Source organism: Lygodium microphyllum, chromosome 2 (genome assembly GCF_053477565.2).
Source record: "Lygodium microphyllum isolate KBCC chromosome 2, Lygodium_microphyllum_v1.1.10, whole genome shotgun sequence".
Lineage (NCBI taxonomy): Eukaryota > Viridiplantae > Streptophyta > Polypodiopsida > Schizaeales > Lygodiaceae > Lygodium > Lygodium microphyllum.
In genome coordinates, this window is record NC_141136.1 from 71142352 (window position 1) to 71163247 (window position 20896).

General features: G+C 44.9%; 1 protein-coding gene across 3 annotated transcripts in view; it reads left to right on the forward strand.

Annotated features, from left to right (window-relative positions):
- LOC148039878 (DET1 complexing ubiquitin ligase) overlaps positions 1-20896 on the forward strand; it is a 71702-nt gene that overhangs the window by 35796 nt on the left and 15010 nt on the right. For all 3 annotated transcript variants that reach the window (XM_087694999.1, XM_087694989.1, XM_087694978.1), the window contains exons 3-4: positions 971-1031; positions 1145-1206. In XM_087694999.1, the coding sequence (XP_087551125.1) occupies positions 971-1031; positions 1145-1206 (123 nt within the window). The remainder of the gene's footprint in view (positions 1-970; positions 1032-1144; positions 1207-20896) is intronic.

Here is a 20896-nt window from a genome sequence, read left to right on the forward strand (position 1 = left end):
CTTATTCTCTTCTATTTTCTTCTCTTGTCTTGCTCGTGTGTGGAGCTTGAGGATGGAGCTTGCTTGAAGCTTGCACTTGGATTGTGGAGCTACCGGAGTGCTCGGGAGAGAAGGTAACTTGATCGGCATGGAGGTAAGCTCACTATACCCGTAGAGATGGAAGGCGTGTCAGCTATGTGAGAGGTAGCCATTAGTGCTCGGCTTGGAACGCTTGAAACAATAAGTGGTCCGTGGGTCTCGGCGGTTGATCGCCTCTACAAGGATGGGTTATAAACTCCCAAAGATTGAAGGTATCAAGGATACACTCCACTTTACATGACCAAAGTGAATAGTTTGAACTATTGTGCCAGTCTTCTTCTTTGGGCGAAGAAGGGAGTACGAGTACCTGTATAGAGGGTGCCATAGGTGGCGTTTTGAGGCCAGTAGACTGGGCCTTGTGTGAAACATGGATATTGTCTCTTGCCCATAAACCTGTTTGCTAGGGGTAGAAGGGTTTTCGCCTACAGCTAGAAGAGATTGCATGATGTAGAGGATGCTGCATTTACTGCAAACACAGATGTTGGTGGATCTTGATATTGGATTACGGATGGAGATAAGGTTGCTCACATTTGAATCCTTGAATTTTATTGGATCATTAATATATACAGAGACAGTTGCTTGTATGGTATGTCTTAGTATAATTGCAAGTTTTGTGAAGGGTGTGCAAGTTTACCTGTTAGTGCTTGTGCTTTATCCTTGAGTTTGTCTTGAACCCAACTTTCAGAGCGGTCAACAGGCTTCTTAAGAATTCTTTGGGGGTAATGTACATCTTCTGTTGTTTTCCACTGTCTTGGACACCTGTTTTCCCTCCTTGTTTTGCTTTCTCTTCAGAAGTGGAACCTTTCATAGACTTTTGAAGTTATGCTTTGAATGCAACTGTTGTCAGTAACTTACACACATGAACTTATGATTTGGATGCAACTGTTTTCAGCAACTTACTCCTGCTACATACTATGCCACACATAATCGGACAATACCTCCATCTAATCAAGGTGAGTGGTTTTCTGTTGGTTCTTTGCTCTTTCATTCGTCATATCTAAAGTTGTTTTAGATACTAATCAGCTATATGCTGTTCTGCCACTTTTTTCTCCCTGCACTCCTGCAGTTATATCAACTGAGGCAACCAATATCTTACTGCGACAATTTTATCAGCATGCAAAACAGAAAGTAACTATTCTGCTCCTATGATAAGTTATGTGCAAATGTTTTACTTTGAGATAGTGTCTGTAAACGTTAGCTCCTATTTCTTGGTATTCTATTAGGGTGTATATTGCTAACTTCTTGGCGTTTCAAAATGAAAGCATTGGTAGATGCTTGAGGAACCTAAGACCATGCCAAATATTGCTAACTACAAATATTACTGATTTAGATTGTCTGTAAGGTCAGTTCTGCTTTTTACGATTGTGCTGACTGCTACCCTTTGTATTTCCAGCAAGCTGTAATGAATACAAGGTTGAATTCCAGATTATCAGAAAGGATTGATAACTATGTTGACTTTCCATTGGAATATCTTAAGGTGCTTATACCAAGGTCAATCAATACAATGTCCCATATTATGACAAGTGATGATGGAAGCCACAGCAATTCCAAACTTGGAGAGGGTGAGAGTAAAAGAGAGAAGCAACAACACCAATGAACTATGCATTCAGTAGGGTCCGAGGATGTCATATGAGACTAAATGGGACTCTAGATGAGACTAACCGTGCACCCAAGGTGGGAGTTAAACAGCCAGCCAAAGCGCCCAAAAAGAAACCCTAGGCCAAGGCACTCAGATGTCCTTTAGACTTTGGTGGGCTCATATGTAGAGATGCTCAGTATGCTCTCAGGAAAGCTAGCGAACCTCCTTTCAGCTCAATTGGGAGGTAGAAGAAGAAAAAAGAACATGGTGTTCAAGAAGTTCACACCACATGGAAAAAGAAAATTTGTGTTGCACTACTCTCACTTAAGTAGCCCAAAAAATAAAACAACCAACCAAAACATGAGCTCTCAATTCTAAATAGTATTGTGAGCATGAGATCAGCTCCAGAAAAGCACTTCGGGGGTCTTGAGCTGGTCCATGAGGAAAATATGCCCCTTGCTTATGTCTTCTCTGCACAGTAAGGGACGTGAAGGCTCCGTTAGGGTCATGTAGTCAATGAAGAAGAACACGATGATGGTTGAAAGTAAAGCTAACACTTCAAAAATCCTCTAGAAGAGAAGATCCTTAGATGGAGTGCAAATCATCTTTGGTACACAAAAGTAATCCCTCTTAGTAGATGCAAGGCCACATGTAGAGAGCTTGATGAAAAAGAGCAACCAATAATGCCTTTAAGATGCCATGCTTGTTGAAAAAGCAATAAGTCACCATGTGCCATCATAGGTAACCCATTAGCGCAACTCCAACTTGCCACATATCGAAGGTAAAAGTTCTCAATGCTGAAACCATAGTCAGAGGGGACAATCATTTTGGGAACTTGAGGAATTCTAGGGATGGTAGCTTCTTTCTTCCCATGTCTCATCCCATGTGACTACGACTGAAACAAAGCAACTAGAGATAGCTCCAAATTTTGTTTTAGCTATCTTTATCATCCTCCACTTCTTCATCATTAAATCTATTAGTTTCTCTCTTTTCTAACTATTGTTTTGTCATTTTTGAGCTCTTATTCCATCTTAAAAGGAAAATAGAAACCATAATGTTCTGTTGATAAAAAATGAAAAAAGTGTGATTTTCTCTCTTTCTACTTGTTACGAGGATGTGAATTTTTGATAGTTTGCTTAGCGTTTGATTTAGTTGTCAATCAAATGTGCAAATGTGGGGTGCACATGTGATGTGCAAGTTAGTTATTTCACAATGGCAGGTCAAGGACCCTAAGAAGTTAGTGGGTGTCGAAGGAAAAAGTTGTAATAATTTATACTGGATATGTACTATGCCTAGTGTCAATTTTAGCCTAGGGCATTTTTTTGACCAGTAAGTGTTAGTGCTAATACTGGAAACTAGGCATTAATTAATAAATTAATGCTAGTTCAAGGGTCAATTCATGCATAGGACCACTTGGAAGTTGGGAGTCAAAATGACTTAGCCAATTTACTTGTGGATGGGCATTGCTAATTTTTTGGGAAAGGAGAAAGGGTTAAATTAATTTTCAAAATTATTACTTCTTAAAAATTAATTAAATGGCTGAGCTGAGAAAATGCATTTAGAAGGCTTACACTTGGCAAAACTTGACCATGCAAGTGAGGGAAAGGCTGTTAGAGGTTGGTGGAGCCTCATTGCAACATTGTGAAGGTTAGGAGAGGAGGAGAGAGAATTGTTGTTGCAATTTTCTAGCCATTGTTGAGTAGGCTAACCATTGAAGATTAGAGAGCTGCTGCTAGGTGATCAAGAGGCCGTTGGAGGTAGGTGATAGCCCTTGTAGGCTGTCTACAGGCAAGTGGAGTAAGTTTGGGCCCATAAGAATAGGCGATTGCATGTGGGACTCGTGTTGGTGTTTGGTTGCACTCAATCAGCCATTTCTAGTGGAGCAACAACAAATTTGAGTACTTTCTTGCAATAGAAACCAGAGATATCTCTCTTCTCTACAAGAAATCCCTAAGTAGATTTCAGCGATTTTTAGGCCTTGGTGAAGTGTAGTTGTGTTTTTGCAATTGTAAATCCTAATAAAAATATTGGCTCATCTTTTGTGGAGGAATCCCATAGACGTCCATCTTTTCAGCATGGACCTTCAGGAATATAGAAACATTTTGGCCATCAAACAATTTCAGTTGGCTTTCCACAGCCTATAAAACTTTAGTATTACATATAGGACTGTCATTTTGTCTTCTGCCGATGCCCCCACTTAGCTCTAGGGAAACGAGCACGAGAAAAATCTCTCTCCACCCAACCATGCTCAAGAAGATGCTAGAGTGGAACCCCGTCATGACTCCCTCTGCCAGCTGTCATTACCTGGTGAGTTCTACTATTTTTATGACTCACTTAATTCCTAAGCTTCCCTTAGGGCTTAACCCTGTACGGGCGCCCAAGGTCCCTGGACGGTCATCTCTTGCGCTTGTTTCCCAATAAGTTACATTTATTTATTTAATATTTCCTCCCCCTTAAGAATTGGTTCCGTCCTCGAAAACGATACTTGGAAGTCCAACTGTAGATTGGGAAACCTTTTCCCTAAAGTACTTACTCGCTCCCATGTTGAGCTTTCTTCTGAACAATCTTTCCATTTCACTAGATATTCTTGATAAATAGTATTCCTTGTTCGTTTGTTACGAACATTTAAAATTCTTTCTGGTTTATGTGGAATAAATTGGTCACCTAATAGCTCCTCAATGTTATCATTTAAGATTAGATTATCCATATCACCGAGCTTCTTTCTTAGCTTACTTACATGGAAAACTGGATGTGTTTTACTACGAGCAGGCAGTTGGAGCTTATAAGCCTGTTTTCCCACCCTCTTAAGTATTGTGAAAGGATCACAATACTTGGGTGAAAGTTTTGGACATCATCCAATTTTCATGGTTTTAGTTTGTTCAAGCACCTTAAGATAGACCAATTCCCCTTCCTCAAAGGAGATGTCTCTTTGGTGAGGATCTGCATAAGCTCTAGCTCGGTCTTGAGCTTTCTTAATATTTTCTTGAGCAAATTTTAACATACTATTCATATCCTCTAAAAAATCCTTTGCTGCCTGAACCTTTTCCTTGTGCAATCCTACTGCATGAGGAGCTCTGGGCTGAAACCTATACATTAGCATAAATGGACTATATCCAGTGGAAGAGTGCTTGGTACTATTATATGCAAGCTCGGCTATCGGTAAATACTCTTCCCAATTAGTTTGTCTTTTACTTACATATGCTCTCAACATATGTTCAAGGATTTGGTCAACCCTTTCAGTTTGTCCATCAGTTTGCGGGTGCTCCGCTGTGCTCATGCTAAGCTTAGTATCCAACTTCCTAAATATAGTGCGCTAAAATTGACTATCAATTTTTCTATCCCGATCAGAAATTATATTTGCTGGAAGGCCATACAATCGGTATATGTTCTCTATGAACAATCTAGCCAATTCTGGTGTTTTAACATTAGTTGAAGTTGGAATAAACCTAGCCATTTTGGTTAACCTATCCACAGTTACCCACTCAGAGTCGTGCCCCCTCTATGTCTTGGGTAATGTGACAATAAAGTCCATGGAGATACTCTCCCATTTTCCTGAAGGAATCTCTAATGGGTGGAGAAGTCCTTTCATTTTCAATCTTTCAGCTTTATTAACCTAGCATTTATTACATTTGACCACATAGTCGAGGACGTCCTTATTCATTCCAGTCCAATAGAATTGCCTTTTAATAAGACTATAAGTCTTATTATCTCCTGGATGTCCTGCACTAGGGGTATCATGACACTCAAAGAGTATCTGGTGCCTTATTTCTTCATCTCTCGAGACATATACTCTACCCTTGTAGAGTAAATAACCATTACCAATGGTAAAATTCTTGCACGTGAATCCCATTTGAGCAACCCCTGATGCTCCGTTTTCTTGTTGAACATCCTTAGATGTTCCTTCCTCAATGGAGGCCCTTCCATTTGGATCCCCATTTTCTATTACTTTTGATATGTTGGAATATGCCGGATCAACTTGGCATTTCCCTTATAAGGATTCGAGCAAATCGGAAGTGAACTGAGTAAAACTCAATTCATTTATGATGGGCATTCTACTGAGCGCATCAATCACTATATTGTACTTTCCTTTTCTATACCTTATCTCATAGTCGAACTCTTGGAGGAGTTCGGCCCATCTAGCTTTATGCCCTTGTAGATCTGGTTGGTCATTAAGCCACTTAATGCTTTCATGATCCGACAAGATCAAAAGTTTGACACCGTACAGATAGTGTCTCCATTTTTTCATTGCATGTACTATTACATACAGCTCCCTCTCATAAACAGAATAATTCGGTTTTGCACGGTCTAATTTCTTGCTTTCAAAAGCAACTGGTCGACGTTCTTGTAATAAGACTGCGCCTACTGCCCTATCACTGGCATCGACTTCGACCACGAATGGTTTATTGGGATCCACATTTAATAGTACTGGAGCTGTAGCAATAGCTATCTTAAGTTTTTGAAAACTTTCATTTTGGTCTGTTCTCCAATTAAAACTCTTCCCTTTTCCTTGAAGTTGGTCCGTCATTGGAACAACTAACTTGGCATAATCTCGAATGAATCTATGATAATATCCAGATAAACCTAGGAAGATCTGCAGCTCTTCCAAGTTCCTTGGAGATGGCTATTCAATAATTGCCCTTACTTTTTCTGGATCCATCTTGATTCCCTCTTTCGAGATAATATGTCCCAAATATTTGACCTCTTGTGCGAAGAATTCACATTTAGTTTTCTTCGCATAAAGGGAATGGGTTCTTAGCAATTGGAATACTAATCGTAAGTGTTCCAAATGTTTTTCTCTTGATTTACTAAAGATCAAGATATCATCCAAGAAGACTACTACAAACTGTCCCAGATAGGGCCGTAACACACTATTCATCAGTTGCATAAAAGTAGCTGGTACATTAGTGATGCCAAAAGGCATCACCAAAAAATCATAATGCCCATATCTAGTACGAAATGCCGTCTTAGGAACATCCTAGGCCTTAATTCTTACTTGGTGATAGCTTGATCTTAAATCAATCTTTGTGAAGAATTTTGCCCCTTGTAAATGATCAAAAAGATCTTCCATTCTGGGCATAGGAAATTTATTATTCACTGTTATTTTATTAAGTGCTCTATAATCAACACAAAGTCGCATAGAACCATCTTTTTTCTTCACCAATAAAATTGGCGAAGCCCAAGGTGAATTGTTGGGTTGTATAAACCCCTTATCAAGGAAATCTTTGATTTGTCTTTCGACTTCTTGGTGCTGTGTTTCACTTAGCCTGTAAGGTGGTTTAGAAATAGGGTGTGCATCCCTATCTATGTCAATTGGGTGATTTACATCACCCCTATTTGGTGGAAGGCCACTAGGTAAGTCAGATGGAGACACACCTTTAAATTCATCTAACAAATCACTTAATTCATTATTTACATTCAACTCACAAACGTAAGAAAATTGTTGCTTTATATTATAAGAAATAAAAGTGTCTTGTACAGGAAGGGACCATAACATATATACCTCACAAGCTTCCTTCTTTGTCAGCTTCTGAACTTCAAGGGAACACATCAAAGGGTTATCAGATACTTCATGTTCATCTTGAATCACAAAAGTCTTATCATTCCTTTCAAATTCCAATGTATTATGATGATAACTACGCTTTAAGGATGGTTCCAATCCCCATAGCCACTCCCTCCCTAAAGCAATATTGGCTCTTTCCATATTCATAATTTGGAAATCAAGCTTGTCTTTATATCCTTGGATCTCGATTTTCAAATTGGATATCATTGTATCCCATATTTTATTATCCTGACCTTGCATCATACGAACAACATATTGATGCTCACTCTGTTGTTGGGGAAGTTTCAACTTTTTAACAAGTGCATAATTTATGAAGTTGTGGGTGGGAGAGTCATCAATCATGACTCTAACCCTCTTTCCAGCTATCAATCCTCGCAGTCTAACTAAATCATGTGGCCCGAAAGTAGGCTGCCACATAGAAGGTTACATACAACACCTGTGTTGTACATCCTTGTGCAAGACCTCTAAAGATTTATACTTTTCATGCCCCTTTAATACCAGGGTCTGCACTATATGGATTTGTTTCTCTTTTCCCTTGCCCTTGTCCTTATCCTTTCCTTTATCTTCCCCCTTCTTTTTTTGAGGGCAATTCCAAGCAGCATGGTTAGGGGATAGACAATTGAAACACAATCTTTCTTTTTTGGCCTTATCACAGTCATCTTGACTTAGCTTCGGCCGTATATATTGTTTCTTTTCAAAGGGTTGTTTCTGTCAGAGTGCAGCGGTGCGGAAGCGTAGGACTGAGAGAGAGAGAGAACGCAGAGAGAGAAGAGAGAGAAAGAGACAGTGGACGATGAAGATCTGCTGTATAAAGAGTGCTGAATACAAAGATATGCAGATATATACACGGGCGCAGTGCGCTGGACTGCGTGTCTCCACCTCGACGATGCAACCTGCTGTCCACCTCGAAGTCCACTGCAGTTTGCATTGTCTGCTGTCTGAAATCTGCGAACAGAGACGGAATCTGCGCGTGTCACCGGTCTGTAATCTGCGAGCAAAGAAGTGTGTCAGACTGCTGAGAATGTCGGGTATTTATAGCCGACAACTGCCTGGAAATAGGGCGCCAGAAATGGCCAGTCGGTGCAGCCGACTGCCTGCTGCAGGTCGGACTGCCACGTGGCAGTCCGACTGTGCAGTCCGACTGCATGCAGTCCGACTGCACCAGGCTGAAACCTCCTGCCTGGCTGTGATCTCTCTAACACCCCCTCTCAGAGCCTGGGCAGGGCAGAAGCCTGAGGGATCTGGAATGTCTCCGAAGTAGAGCCTGAGGAAGCGCCTTCGTAAACAAATCCGCAAGATTGTCCTCCGTCTTGCAGTACTCCACAGTGATAGTCTCATCCAGAAGCTTTTCTCGGATGAAGTGGTACTGGATCTCGATGTGCTTCGTCTGGGCATGAAAAACAGGATTCCTTGCCAAGGCAATGCAACTCTCATTGTCACATCGCAGCAATGTAGGACGAGTCTGGGGGCACCCAAGCTCCTCCAATAATCTCCGAAGCCACACAACCTCGCATGTGGTGGAAGACGCGGCCCGATACTCCGTCTCAGTAGACGAAAGGGCTACCGTGGGCTGCTTCTTGCTACTCCATGAAATAACACCTGCACCCAAGGTAAAACAGTAACCTGTAGTAGACCGCCTGTGGTCCACATCACCGGCCCAGTCCGAGTCGCTCCAACCTGCAAGTACAAGATCTGACCCATCTGTTCTTGCGGGGTAATGAATCCCTAAATCAGACGTCCCCCTCAGATACCGAAGTATCCTCTGAGCAGCCTGCCAATGCACCGTCTTAGGTTCACTCATGAACCTTGCCAAGAGCCCAACAGCAAAACATAGATCAACCCTGGTGTTGAGAAGCCAAATCAAAGACCCAATCAACTGACGACAGCGGGACGCATCCGCCAAAGGAGAAGCTGAATGGGAAGTGGCCTTCCAGTTCGGATCCATAGGAGTAGATAGAGCCCGACAATCCTCCATCTCAAAAGACACCAAGAGCTCCTGTACATATCTCTGTTGAGAGATAAAGATCCCCCTCTGAGACTGTTAAATCTCATGGCCCAAAAAGAAATGGAGTAGACCCAAGTCCGTTATCTCGAACGTCCGATGTAAAGCTGACTTCGTCTCTTGGACCTGCTGTGCATCATCACCTGTGACAATCAAATCATCAACATATAAGACAAACAGCACACAACCATCCTCGGAAGTGTGAACATACAGCTGCGGATCGGCCTTGGACCGCCGATATCCCAACTGAGATTGGAGGAACGAATCAATCTTCTCGTTCCATGCACGCGGAGCCTGCTTGAGGCTATACAAGGCCTTCTTCAACCTGTAGACTTTCCCATCGGAAGATCCAAAGCCAGGAGGCTGCTCAACATAGATCTCCTCCTTCAGATCATCATTGAGGAAGGCCGACTTCACATCCAACCGATAAACAGGCCATCTCCTATGGCCAGCCAAAGCAAGAACAGCTCTAATGGTCGCCATACGAGCTGTGGGGGCAAAAGTGTCATGACAGTCAATCCCTGGGCGCTGTGCAAAACCTTTAGCAACAAGGCGAGCCTTGTGCTTATCCAAAGTACCATCGCTGAGGTATTTGGTCTTGAAGACCCACTTGACTCCAATCACCTTCTTCTTCGGGGGGCGAGGCACGAGTGACCAAGTGCCATTCCTCTCAATAGCCTCCAACTCGGCTTCCATAGCTTTCTTCCATGGTGCGGACTGTAAAGCCTCCTTTACGGAGGTGGGCTCTCGATCCTGCATAACACGGGTCATCAAACAATAGTTGGAGCAAACAAGCTCCGTAGAATATGCCTGGTGCCTCCGTGACCGCCGTGGACCAACCTGCGGTCCCCATTCCTCAGGAACCCCCTCGATCCCTGAATCACGGAGTGTGTCACGGGCCCAGCGAGGAGGAGGCCGAATCTCCCCTCGTCGTTCTCCATCAGCAGAAGACTCTGAAATATCCACCGGCGGTAACTCCTCAGAGGTGTCCGGTGGAACAGTAGACTCTGTGTCAGAAACAGAATCATAATCAAAAGGCACGGGCTCCAGTGGAACTGTAGAAGGAGCCCAACTCTCCCCTGGATCTCCAAGAACGGGATGCTCCTCACCCGTTGAAGTAGCTGGAACCTCCACAAACTGCACATCACGGCTAGTGTACACATCCCGCTTGACGGGATCATACAGTCGGTAGCCTTGGGACTGGGAGCTGTAGCCAACAAATACCTGTTTTCGGGAAGCTGCTTCAAATTTATCACGGTGAGCCTTGGGAATGTGAACATAGGCATCACACCCAAAGACCCGAAAGTAAGAAACATCTGGCTTCGTTCCAAAATAAGCCTCAAATGGGGTCATCCCTTCCACGGCCGAAGTAGGGGATCGATTAAGGATGTGGACTGCAGTAGCCACAGCCTCGGCCCAGAGAACCTGAGGGGTTTGTCGGTGCTCCATCATGGTGCGCGCCATCTCGATCACACTGCGGTTCTTCCGTTCAAGAATACCATTTTCTTGAGGAGTGTTGGTATTGGCAAACTCCTGGTGAATTCCTCTATTTGCACAAAACCGAGCAAACTCATTAGAAATAAATTCACCTCCCTTGTCGGATCGCAAGGTCTTCAACTTCCGGCCTGATCGGTTCTCCTCAAAGAGAAGCCAATCCTTGAAGTGCGAGAAAGCTTCTGACTTTAGTGCCAAAAAGTAGGCCCATCTCATCCTGCTGTAGTCATCCACGATCAGCATGAAGTACGAGCTCCCACGCAGGGACTCATTCCTCATAGGGCCACATAGATCTGTAGATACTAGCTTCATCGGTGAAGTAGACCGCCTTGAAGCTGTGTGGGGAATGGCATTCCTATGCTGCTTCCCCCGTATGCAGGAGACACATGGCTGCTGGCTCACCACTATATCCGGTAACCCTCGAACAAGCTGTCCACGTGACGCCCTCCGAAGATAGTCATAGTTCAGGTGACCAAACCGAGCATGCCATAACTCGGACTGTGACTGAGAGGTAAGAAGAAGAGTAGAGAGGGCGGTGGAAGACTTCAGTTTGTAAATGCCGTTCTCCTCATATCCGGATGAGAGAACCTTCCTCGATCCACGATCAAGGACTCGCACCGTAGTACTGTCAAACTCCACCAAAAGGCCAAGGGAGCAAATCTTATGAACTGAAAGGAGATGGTACCCTAAGCCTGGTACATGCAAAGCCTCTGAGGTATGGGTACCACCTCGTCCATTCGGAATAAGCTGCATCTTATCCCGACCTGCAACAGAAACTGAAGAGCTGTCTCCAATGAGAATCTGCCCACGCGAGGGTCGCAGCTGGGCAACACCATCTGATGAAGGAGTCATGTGTCGTGAGGCACCACTATCAACGATCCACTCTCGGGCCTGGGGAGCCGTCATCGCAGCATCAGAAGCATTCGGTGAAGCGTCCTCAATGATAGCTAGATGAAGAAATGCAGCTGATGAGGGTGCAGCCACCGCTCCAGAATCCTTGGTGTCCTTCTTCTTGGTGTCCTTCGTGTCTTTGTCAGGGCAATCCTTCTTCCAATGGCCAGTCTTTCCACAAATATGACATGTGGAGTCTTTGTCCTTGTCCTTCTCCTTGTCCTTCTTGGACTTGTTATCCCCCTTCTTCTTCTTTTGGTCCTTCCCCTTCTTCTGAGAGGCTTGACCTGTCAGCGCCTCTGACTTGGAAGCATTCTGTTCCTTTAACTGTTCCTCTTGGTCCAAGACCATAGGAACCAACTCTTCCCAACGAAGAGTAGACTCTTGCCCCGAAGCAATAAGGGCAGAGTAAAATGTACCGAATCGTGGCGGCAACTGGGACAATAGTGTGATCGCCATGTCTTCGGAGGAAATCGGCTTCCCCGCATTCTGAACCTGCATTTGTAGCTGCCTTAGCTTGTTAATGTGCTCTCGTAGCGAAGAAGACTTATTTACGGACAAGGTCCGCATCTGTACCTCCAAAGAAACCCGCTTCATTAGGGCCATCCGATTGTACATCTGATCAAGCTCCAGCCATATCTCTCGAGCCACCGTCAAGTGCTCGATGTGAGCGATCACGGCTGTAGTGCATGATAGAAAGAGAAAGGATCGAATCCTGGCATTCAGTTTGTCCCAATGAGACTGAGCCTTGGCCAGCTCAGCACGAGCATCGGAAGAGAGTTTGGACTCATCTCTTACCGAAGGCCGGTCAATCTCCTCCTGTACCAACTCCGCCAAATCATAGGACTCAAGGATGGCCAACATCATGACACGCCAAATGCGGTAGTTGTCGCCGTCGAGCTTCTGATCTGCAGGAAGAGCCAGTAAGACAGGCACCTTCTGGTCCATAATCGCCTGGAACTCCAAGTCAATCTCTGTAGACATCTTCACCTGCAATGCCCTCACAAACGCAAAAGCAACCCCCTCTGACTGGGAAAACTCAGCCTGCTAAGGTTCTTCCGCGTCCTGAACCTTCTTTACCTGCCGGAGGCGATGAAAAAGCAAAACCTGCACTTGTAGGCTGAAAACTCAAACTTCCTCCGCGTCAAACAGCAGTAAACAGCAGCAAATCCACCACCTATACTCCTTTCCTGTGCGCCCACACTCGTTTCAGCCTTGTTCCAAGGCGCAGCCCTCCTGTCTGCCCTTAAACGCAAAAAACGCAAATTTATGTCCCGATGGAAACTTCTCTTCAGGTTGATTCTGCGCTCAGTCAGCCCTCAAACACTGCTCTGATACCATGTCAGAGTGCAGCGGTGCGGAAGCGTAGGACTGAGAGAGAGAGAACGCAGAGAGAGAAGAGAGAGAGACAGTGGATGATAAAGATCTGCTGTATAAAGAGTGCTGAATACTAAGATATGCAGATATATACACGGGCGCAGTGCGCTGGACTGCGTGTCTCCACCTCGACGATGCAACCTGCTGTCCACCTCGAAGTCCGCTGCAGTCTGCACTGTCTGCTGTCTGAAATCTACGAACAGAGACGGAATCTGCGCGTGTCACCGGTCTGTAATCTGCGAGCAGAGAAGTGTGTCAGACTGCTGAGAATGTCGGGTATTTATAGCTGACAACTGCCTGGAAATAGGGCGCCAGAAATGCCTAGTCGGCTGCGCCGACTGCCTGCTGCAGGTCGGACTGCCACATGGCAGTCCGACTGTGCAGTCCGACTGCACCAGGCTGAAACCTCCTGCCTGGCTGTGATCTCTCTAACAGTTTCTTACTCTTAAGGAATGGCATTTTCCTTTTGGATTTGCCTACAAATTTTGAGGTCTCAAATTCCTTAGACTTGGGCTCAATATCAGTGAGACTAGTGAGTGCACCTGGACGCATATTATCTTAATTGATTAATGCAAATTTAATTACCTCTTCAAGAGTCTTGTGTGAACTCCTTTTCACTTCCTTTTTACAGGCCTTATCTAGTCCCCTTATGAATCCTCTTGTCTTTTGAAATTCATCTATTCCTTTCAATTTGAGGATTATCTCACGATACTCCTCGAGATATGTTAGCAAAGGTATTCCCTTTTTTCTGAAAAAATCCCAATCTTCCCAATTTCTTTTCATTTCCTTTCAGGAAGGAATTCTTTCAAAAAGACCGATTCAAATTGAGCCCAAGTTTCAGGTATTTTATTTGCCTCCTTTAAAGTTCTCCACCATTTATATGCTTTTGGCCCCAAGGTTAGACTGGCATCCAGCGCTTGGAGATGTGGTGGAGTATTCTTAAGTTTGTGCAAATCTTCCCATTTTTGGAGGAAATTAAAGATAGTATCTTTATTTCTATCTTTTTCCTCCCCATGAAACTGAGGGGGTTTCATATCTTTTAACACTAGGTTATCCCTCAGCTTTTGGTGGGGTTCGCTAGAATCTCGCATAGTCACATCTAGATCTTTTGATGAAGATGGAAATTTTGAGGTCTCTACCTTACCTTTATCCCTTTCTAGTAATAAAGCTAATTGGGATTTTATTTCGGTGAGTGCTTGAGTTAGCAACTCCATTTGAACCACCTGTGCTTGCACACGAGCTATTAGATCATCAAATTGTTCTTGTGTAGCAAAAAATTCTTCCCAGTGTTCTTCTTGCATTTCAGTTTCATGGGGATCCACCATAGGGTGGTCCCTGGAACTAGAGGCTTTCGTAGCCCCCCCTCTCTCTTTTTCCCCCCATTAATACACTGGAATTGGAAAGAAAATATAAGAAATTTGTAGACAAAGGTGGGATACTTTCTTGATTACAAAGATAGGATAGATGTCGACGGCCTTTACAGCTCAGTGGTAGAAAGAACGTGAGGAACAGTGTGACTTTCCTCCTATCTGTAGTGGTTGTGTGCAGGTGGCGTGGGAAGAACGCCTTTCGGTAGGAGCGTTGGGTAAGGGTGTGATTAAACACCACAGCCAGGTCGCGTGGGAACAAGGCCGTGGCCAGAGCTATAATTAATGTGGCATGTATTGACGCAGGACGTGGCCGAAACGGCTAGAAATGGGGCGTAATCGTTTTGGTGGGACGTAATCGTTTTGCGAAACGTGGCCCGACTTGAAAACGGCATGGCATCAACGGTTTGATTGGCGTGGCCCGACTGCAGTCGCCAACACAGGACGTGATCAAAGTCACTCTGATACTAGTATTATATACGCGACTTTCTTTTTGTCTTCTGCCGATGCCCCCACTCAGCTCTAGGAAAACGAGCACGAGAAAAATCTCTCTCCACCCAACCATGCTCAAGAAGATGCTGGAGTGGAACTCCATTGTGACTCCCTCTGCCAGCTGTCATTACCTGGTGAGTTCTACTATTTTTATGACTCACTTACTTCCTAAGCTCCCCTTAACCTGTATGGGCGCCCAAGGCCCCCGGACGGTCATCTCTCGCGCTTGTTACCCAATAAGTTACATTTATTAATGTAACATTTAGGGACAACGGATTCATGCTTAGAGAGTGAATCCAACTGTTGCTACTGCAAATAGGCAATGAAAGTCTAAAGTAACTGCCTTACTTTATCTGCAGAACTAGATCTTGAAGCATCTCCCATCGTGTATACCTGTTTGGTCGTCCTTTCACATCAGATTCACCAAAAATGCTGGGGTATTTACTATGCCGGGCCTAAACCACTGGGGTTCTGGCTAGAAGAGTTAACATAAGGAAGTTAAGAGATTCTATGGAAGGAGAAGGTGAAAATCCAAGAGAAACTCAATAAACTATTTAAATCCATCTGTGGTTTGTATTAACTGCAAAGGAGCTTTAGCTCAACCCTGTACAATAAATAAATCTGCTTGTGGGCAATATACTTCTAAGGCTATGGCTCAGAAAAAAAACCCAAAATAATTCAACCAACAAGCTTCTGAATCAGCAATACAAGAGATTGAATACTAAACATGTCTTTTCAGCCCAAAATCAAGTCCAGACTTGTGCAGAACAGTCCAAATGTAAATCAGATCGCATACAATGAATGTTCTTGTTCTGTCCAAGTCTCTCTCTCTAACTTTGACTTTGACTCTCCCTCTCCCCTCCGTCGGCATCGTGACACGTGAGAAGCATGAGGCCTTTAATTTGCATGCTATCCATGTGTAGAAGGACACAAAGAGGTCCAACTCCTTGTTGGGAATAAAGGCCTCGTGCCTTTTAAATGTGCTCGGGTGTGAACACACCCTTAGCACTTGTACTTACACATATATATCTATCTAAAAACCTAAAGATACACACTCGTTATTGTACCTAAAAACGTGCTCACTCTCTACTCTGCTCTATCTCACTCTCTATGTCTCTCCCTGCTCGTAATGACTCACTGTCTCAATCTTCGTGCCTAACCCGTTACTACAAACTGGTATCAGAGCTGGCAAGAGACAGCTGCAGGCATCGTGGGTAGTCATCGCAAGCAGTGAGAACAATAGATAACTGCAGACATCGTGAGTAGTCGCAGGACTGACAGAAGTCCACTCGACAACTGAAGCGAGTGGGTCCAGTAGAAGACCAACGGCGCCAGCAAGCAGCCAAGCGGAAGACTAGCAAGACCAGCAGGCACCTGCTAGTGGGTGACCAGATCTGACAGGCCAACGTCAAACGGGAGCAACAATCATTGAGGATTAGGTGAGAGGCGTAACGGGCAACTGCTGCACGACTATTGCGTTGACTGGAGGCGTCCAGTCGCAACGGACTGCTGTGCGACGGGGCTGGAGGTGTGCATCAAAGCAATGGGGTTGGAGGCATGCATCAAACGCTCACACGCGACGGATACAGGGTGTCGGCTGCACAGACTACGGACATCACGTAGCCGCACGGACCACGGGCAGTCAACGCCTGTTTTCAAAAAAAAATTGAAATAAAATTTCCTTTTTCAGTTTGATTTATTTCCCCCTTCTTCCAGGTGTTCACGTGAGCAAGCACGGAGCCCGAATCTGTGCAAAATTTCCTCTTGAAATTTGGAGGTTTTCCCAAATTTGTGCCCGACACACATTGCAGTGTTCTCTAGACCAGAAATTGCAGACATTGAATGCGTAGGCCTCAGGAAAATTTTTGGGGATTTTCAAATGCAAGTGAGATTTGTCTTGGATAAGTCAATTTCACTGAAATCTGTGCAATCTTGGCCAGAAAATTTGGGGCTTTTCCCAGATTTGGGGAATGTGATGCAGGACAAACAAATTTGTCTCAGAAATTGCAGGAATTTGTGACATTCTGCCTCCTACATTTGGGGCTTTTCATGTACAAGCGCAAATTGCGCTGAAATTTACCCAATTTCTCGACATTGATGCACATTGGACCCCGTGCAACTTAGGGCTTTTGCAGTTTGGGCAAAATTTGTGCAGCATTTGGTCATTTTATGTACATGCAGGTTGAATTCCACGCAATTTGGACATCAATACTTGGTTGGACAGCAGATGGAGGCAGGCTGCAGGCTAGAAATTGGGCGCCAACAGCAGCAGAGGGTGTGTGGGCTGGTGTAACCTGCAAACAAGGATGATGGCTGAATGGGGGCGGCCTGTCTATTTATAGATGTGGAAGGGCGCCCCAAAAATTAGGGTTTCCACTAAACTCTCTCGAACCGTTCCCTGTTTTAGGGTTTCCACTGAACTCTCTCGAACCGCTCCCTGTTTTAGGATTTTACTCTAAAAGAGCATTTTTAGTGTGTTTTGGGGCTGTTTAAGAGACTAATCAGCAACAAGTAATGCATATTTTAGCTCAACACGCCCTGTCAGGCCCAAAACTGAGTTGAAAGGTTAGGCCAGCCATTGTGATGTTTATGTACCCCAAGGCGTCCCACCTCAAAGCAGATAAGGCATCGGACAAAGGGTGCACTTCAGTTGCCCTATGCCCTACCAAGACTACAGAGGCGATGGTTATCTTACCAAGGAAATCCAAGTAGTCACCCTAGAGAGGACAGTGCATCGGACAAAGGGTGCACATCGGCTGCCCAGTGGCCTACCAAGCCCTATAAAGGCGGATGGAACTACATGGATTTTTTTTTTTGGTTTGAATAAGTGAAGTAAATTTAATGGGATGTGGCCGATTGAGTATAATTGACCCAAAAGATGGGAGTAGAGAGGGTACATCCAACACATCACAAAACAGTACAAGCTAACCCATCCACTCAGGGTATCGATGATAAGGAAAAATAGGTGATGAGGTATCCATGTGATGAAGAAGCATGGTGGTGTGGTAACAATAGCCGCTGGTGGAAACACCTTAGGATCCGCGCAAGTGGTGCTCTGCACAATGAGATGCAAGGTATGCTACATGCTGAATAATGCTCATGCAGCAGATGCCACTCGGACAGTGTTCCTCGTGGGGAAATTGTTCACTTGCCCAAGTGCCCTAGTATAAGGATGATGTAATCATGCAATGCAAAGGGTAAGGTACAACAGGGGGAAGAAGCCGATGTTGAAGACAAAGTGTTGAAGCCTGTAGAATACCAAGAAGGGTAGAAACCCCCTCTCAACCTGGATGTATATGTCGAAGAAGGAAGAGGAGCTTGATGTGGGTCTTCATATGGTGCCGAGAACCATAAGGAATAAAAGAAGATGAAGTGGATGAAGCACCCCACTAGAAGAGCAAGGTAGAAGTCACCGCCATGATAGCATCGAGAGAGATGTTGCACGATCCGCCTCGGGAGGAGAAACCACCATGCTGGAAGAAGAGCAAGCACTCCTAGGATGATGAAACCATGAAAGGAACGGTGCGTATTCCCACGTCTCTAGCCCAGATCGAACCAAAGCAATCTGCAAGTTAGTCCTACACTAAAAGACAAAACCCTGCAAAAGAGATGAGAATTTGCAAACACAGAGGTTAGTGGTGAGATGCTCCAAAGCAAAACATAACAGAAAGAATATCTAACTCGAAATAAATGCAATGAATGTGTGAGTAAATGCAGCAGAAGACAAAAGAATGAAAAAGCAAAGGACAATGAATCCCATGGGTTCGACTCTAAGAGTGAAAAATGAATGCTAGACTGACCTAGGGTATTCAAAAGGACCTAGAGGCATGCGAGTCGAAGAAGGTGGCTCATTGCGTATATCCAGTAGCAGGGCTCTGTCAAGGGAACGCCTAATGAGGTGGAGAGGAAGGTGAAATGGATGCATGAAGTGCAACGGGATTGGAACCTGCAGACCAATCAGCCAATCCCTCAGGGGTAGTGAAAGAGATGGGCCGTCGAGGTTGTCCTCAAGCCACATGTCCAATAGTAACAACAACGGGTGCTAAAGGAGCAGATGAAGCAGGAGCAGAGGGCATAGCCCCATTGGATTGTGCAGTCGCAGCAGTCTGCGAAGGCTTTTTAGGTGGAAGACCTTGGGCCTTGGAGCGACACTCCTCGTCCACATGGCTTGCTCTCTGGCAATGTGTGCAAAACCGATTTTGCTTAGGGTGTTGCTGCCAGTTAGGTCTAGATTCTTTGGTTCCATCTGAGGAAGAGGAGTCACCCTTTGATTGGCTTGCCTTCCTATCTAGCGAGTTCTTGCCACTAGCAGTTGTCCCTCCCGAAGAAGAAGCAACCAACCCCCTCTGCTCTGAATAAGGCTGTGATGAGGATTTTTTGTGGACTTGATCATACAACCTCGCATAACGCAAGAACTGACACTCAAAGTCGTAGGAGGTTGGCAATCTAGGTTGGGAGATGATGTGTTGAATGAAATTGAAGTACTTGTCGGGTAACTTATTCAAGAAGAATGTAACCTGATCGTCATCTGACTTTGGAGAGCCAGTAGTGGCGAACTTGGCAAGTAACTGCCTATGTTCAGCCAACTTGACTTTCAGATCATCCCCTTCCTTAATAGAGAACTCTTGAAGCTCAAAGTCGAGATTGATGCGCCGAGTACGATCACGAGCCGCATAGCGGTTGAGAAGGTGGCTCCAACGCTCTGACGCGAGCGGGAAGTGCTGCAACTGAGAGTGAAACTCAGGAAGCAATCCTTGCATTAGCTCAACATTGGTTGTGGCACTGTGGGCTCTCCATTGACGGATGTAATAAGGGTGAGCTAGTCGAGGGTTTGCTGGCATAGGCTCTAGACCAATGACGAGGTCCCAAAGACCCTGAGATTCAAGCACTTGTTGCATGAAATTAGACCAAGTGGTGAAATTGGACCCATTAAAACGTGTCTTATCCGTGAAAGCAATTTTGGCCGTTGCAACAGGAGTGGTAGTGCTCGGAGATGGATAGTGTGAAAAAGTGTAGTGTGGGTAGAATGGGGGAGTGGAGTACACTTGAGAATGAGCCCCAGAGTGCCCACCAAGCATGCGTGTAGTATGTAAGGTGGATCCATAGGTAGGGATGCGTTGACTAGGCATGGGCATGGTAGCCACATGAGAAACCCAAGGAGGTGGGATGGGAACACGGTGAGCAGAAGATGGGAATCCTTGCATAGGTGTAACCCAAGGAGAGTGTGAAGACGCACCATAAGCTGAGGATGGAAACCCCTGCGTATGAGTGGTCATGGGAGATGTGCAGCTGGGGATAGTGAGGGTGATGCCCATCACAGTCGTCCCAGGAGTTATGGGTGTGCTCATTTGCTGAAAGGTGAGAGGCACTATGCTAAAGGGTGGCATTTCCCCTAATGAAGTACCATGGTGCAAAGAGGTAGAGAATGGGGTGGAGAAGGAAAAGGTGCTAGGAGCGGAGATGGAAGATCCAACCCCTAGGGTGTGTGATGTAGATGTGGAGTGTAATCCAAGGTTTTGGAAAGATGATGAGAGGTGTGATATAGAAGATGGTGGGATGGGAGGGAAGTGAGAAGTGTGTGTGATATGCTCAAATGAAACAGAAGCTGTAGATGTTCTTGAATTTCATCTGCTTCGTGAGCCCCCTCTATTGAAGTTCACATACGCAAAGCCATCCGGATCCTGTAGCTCAAAAGAAGAAATAGGCGAGGGTTTTGATTCATGCAACACAAAAGAATTGTACAAACCTAACATTGGACATGGCTGAGATGATGAAGATGGATCGCCAAGCTAGCCTCAGCAACCAGTCCAGATGTGGTAGCAAAACTATTAGGAGGGGTGTAAGCATCACCATACTTGTTGCGATAGTACTCCTCAAAGTTCTCCTCTGTCATGCTAGTGAAATCTGGTGAAGGTGGAGTGTTGTCCTCCTCACCGAGTCCATAATGCTGTCTCAGGGCCTCCAATGATGGAGAAGCTTGATAAGACATCATAGGAACTGGAGAAGAAGGTGTTTGGGACATTGTGATTCGGTTACGAGTCGTATTGTGTGTCTCA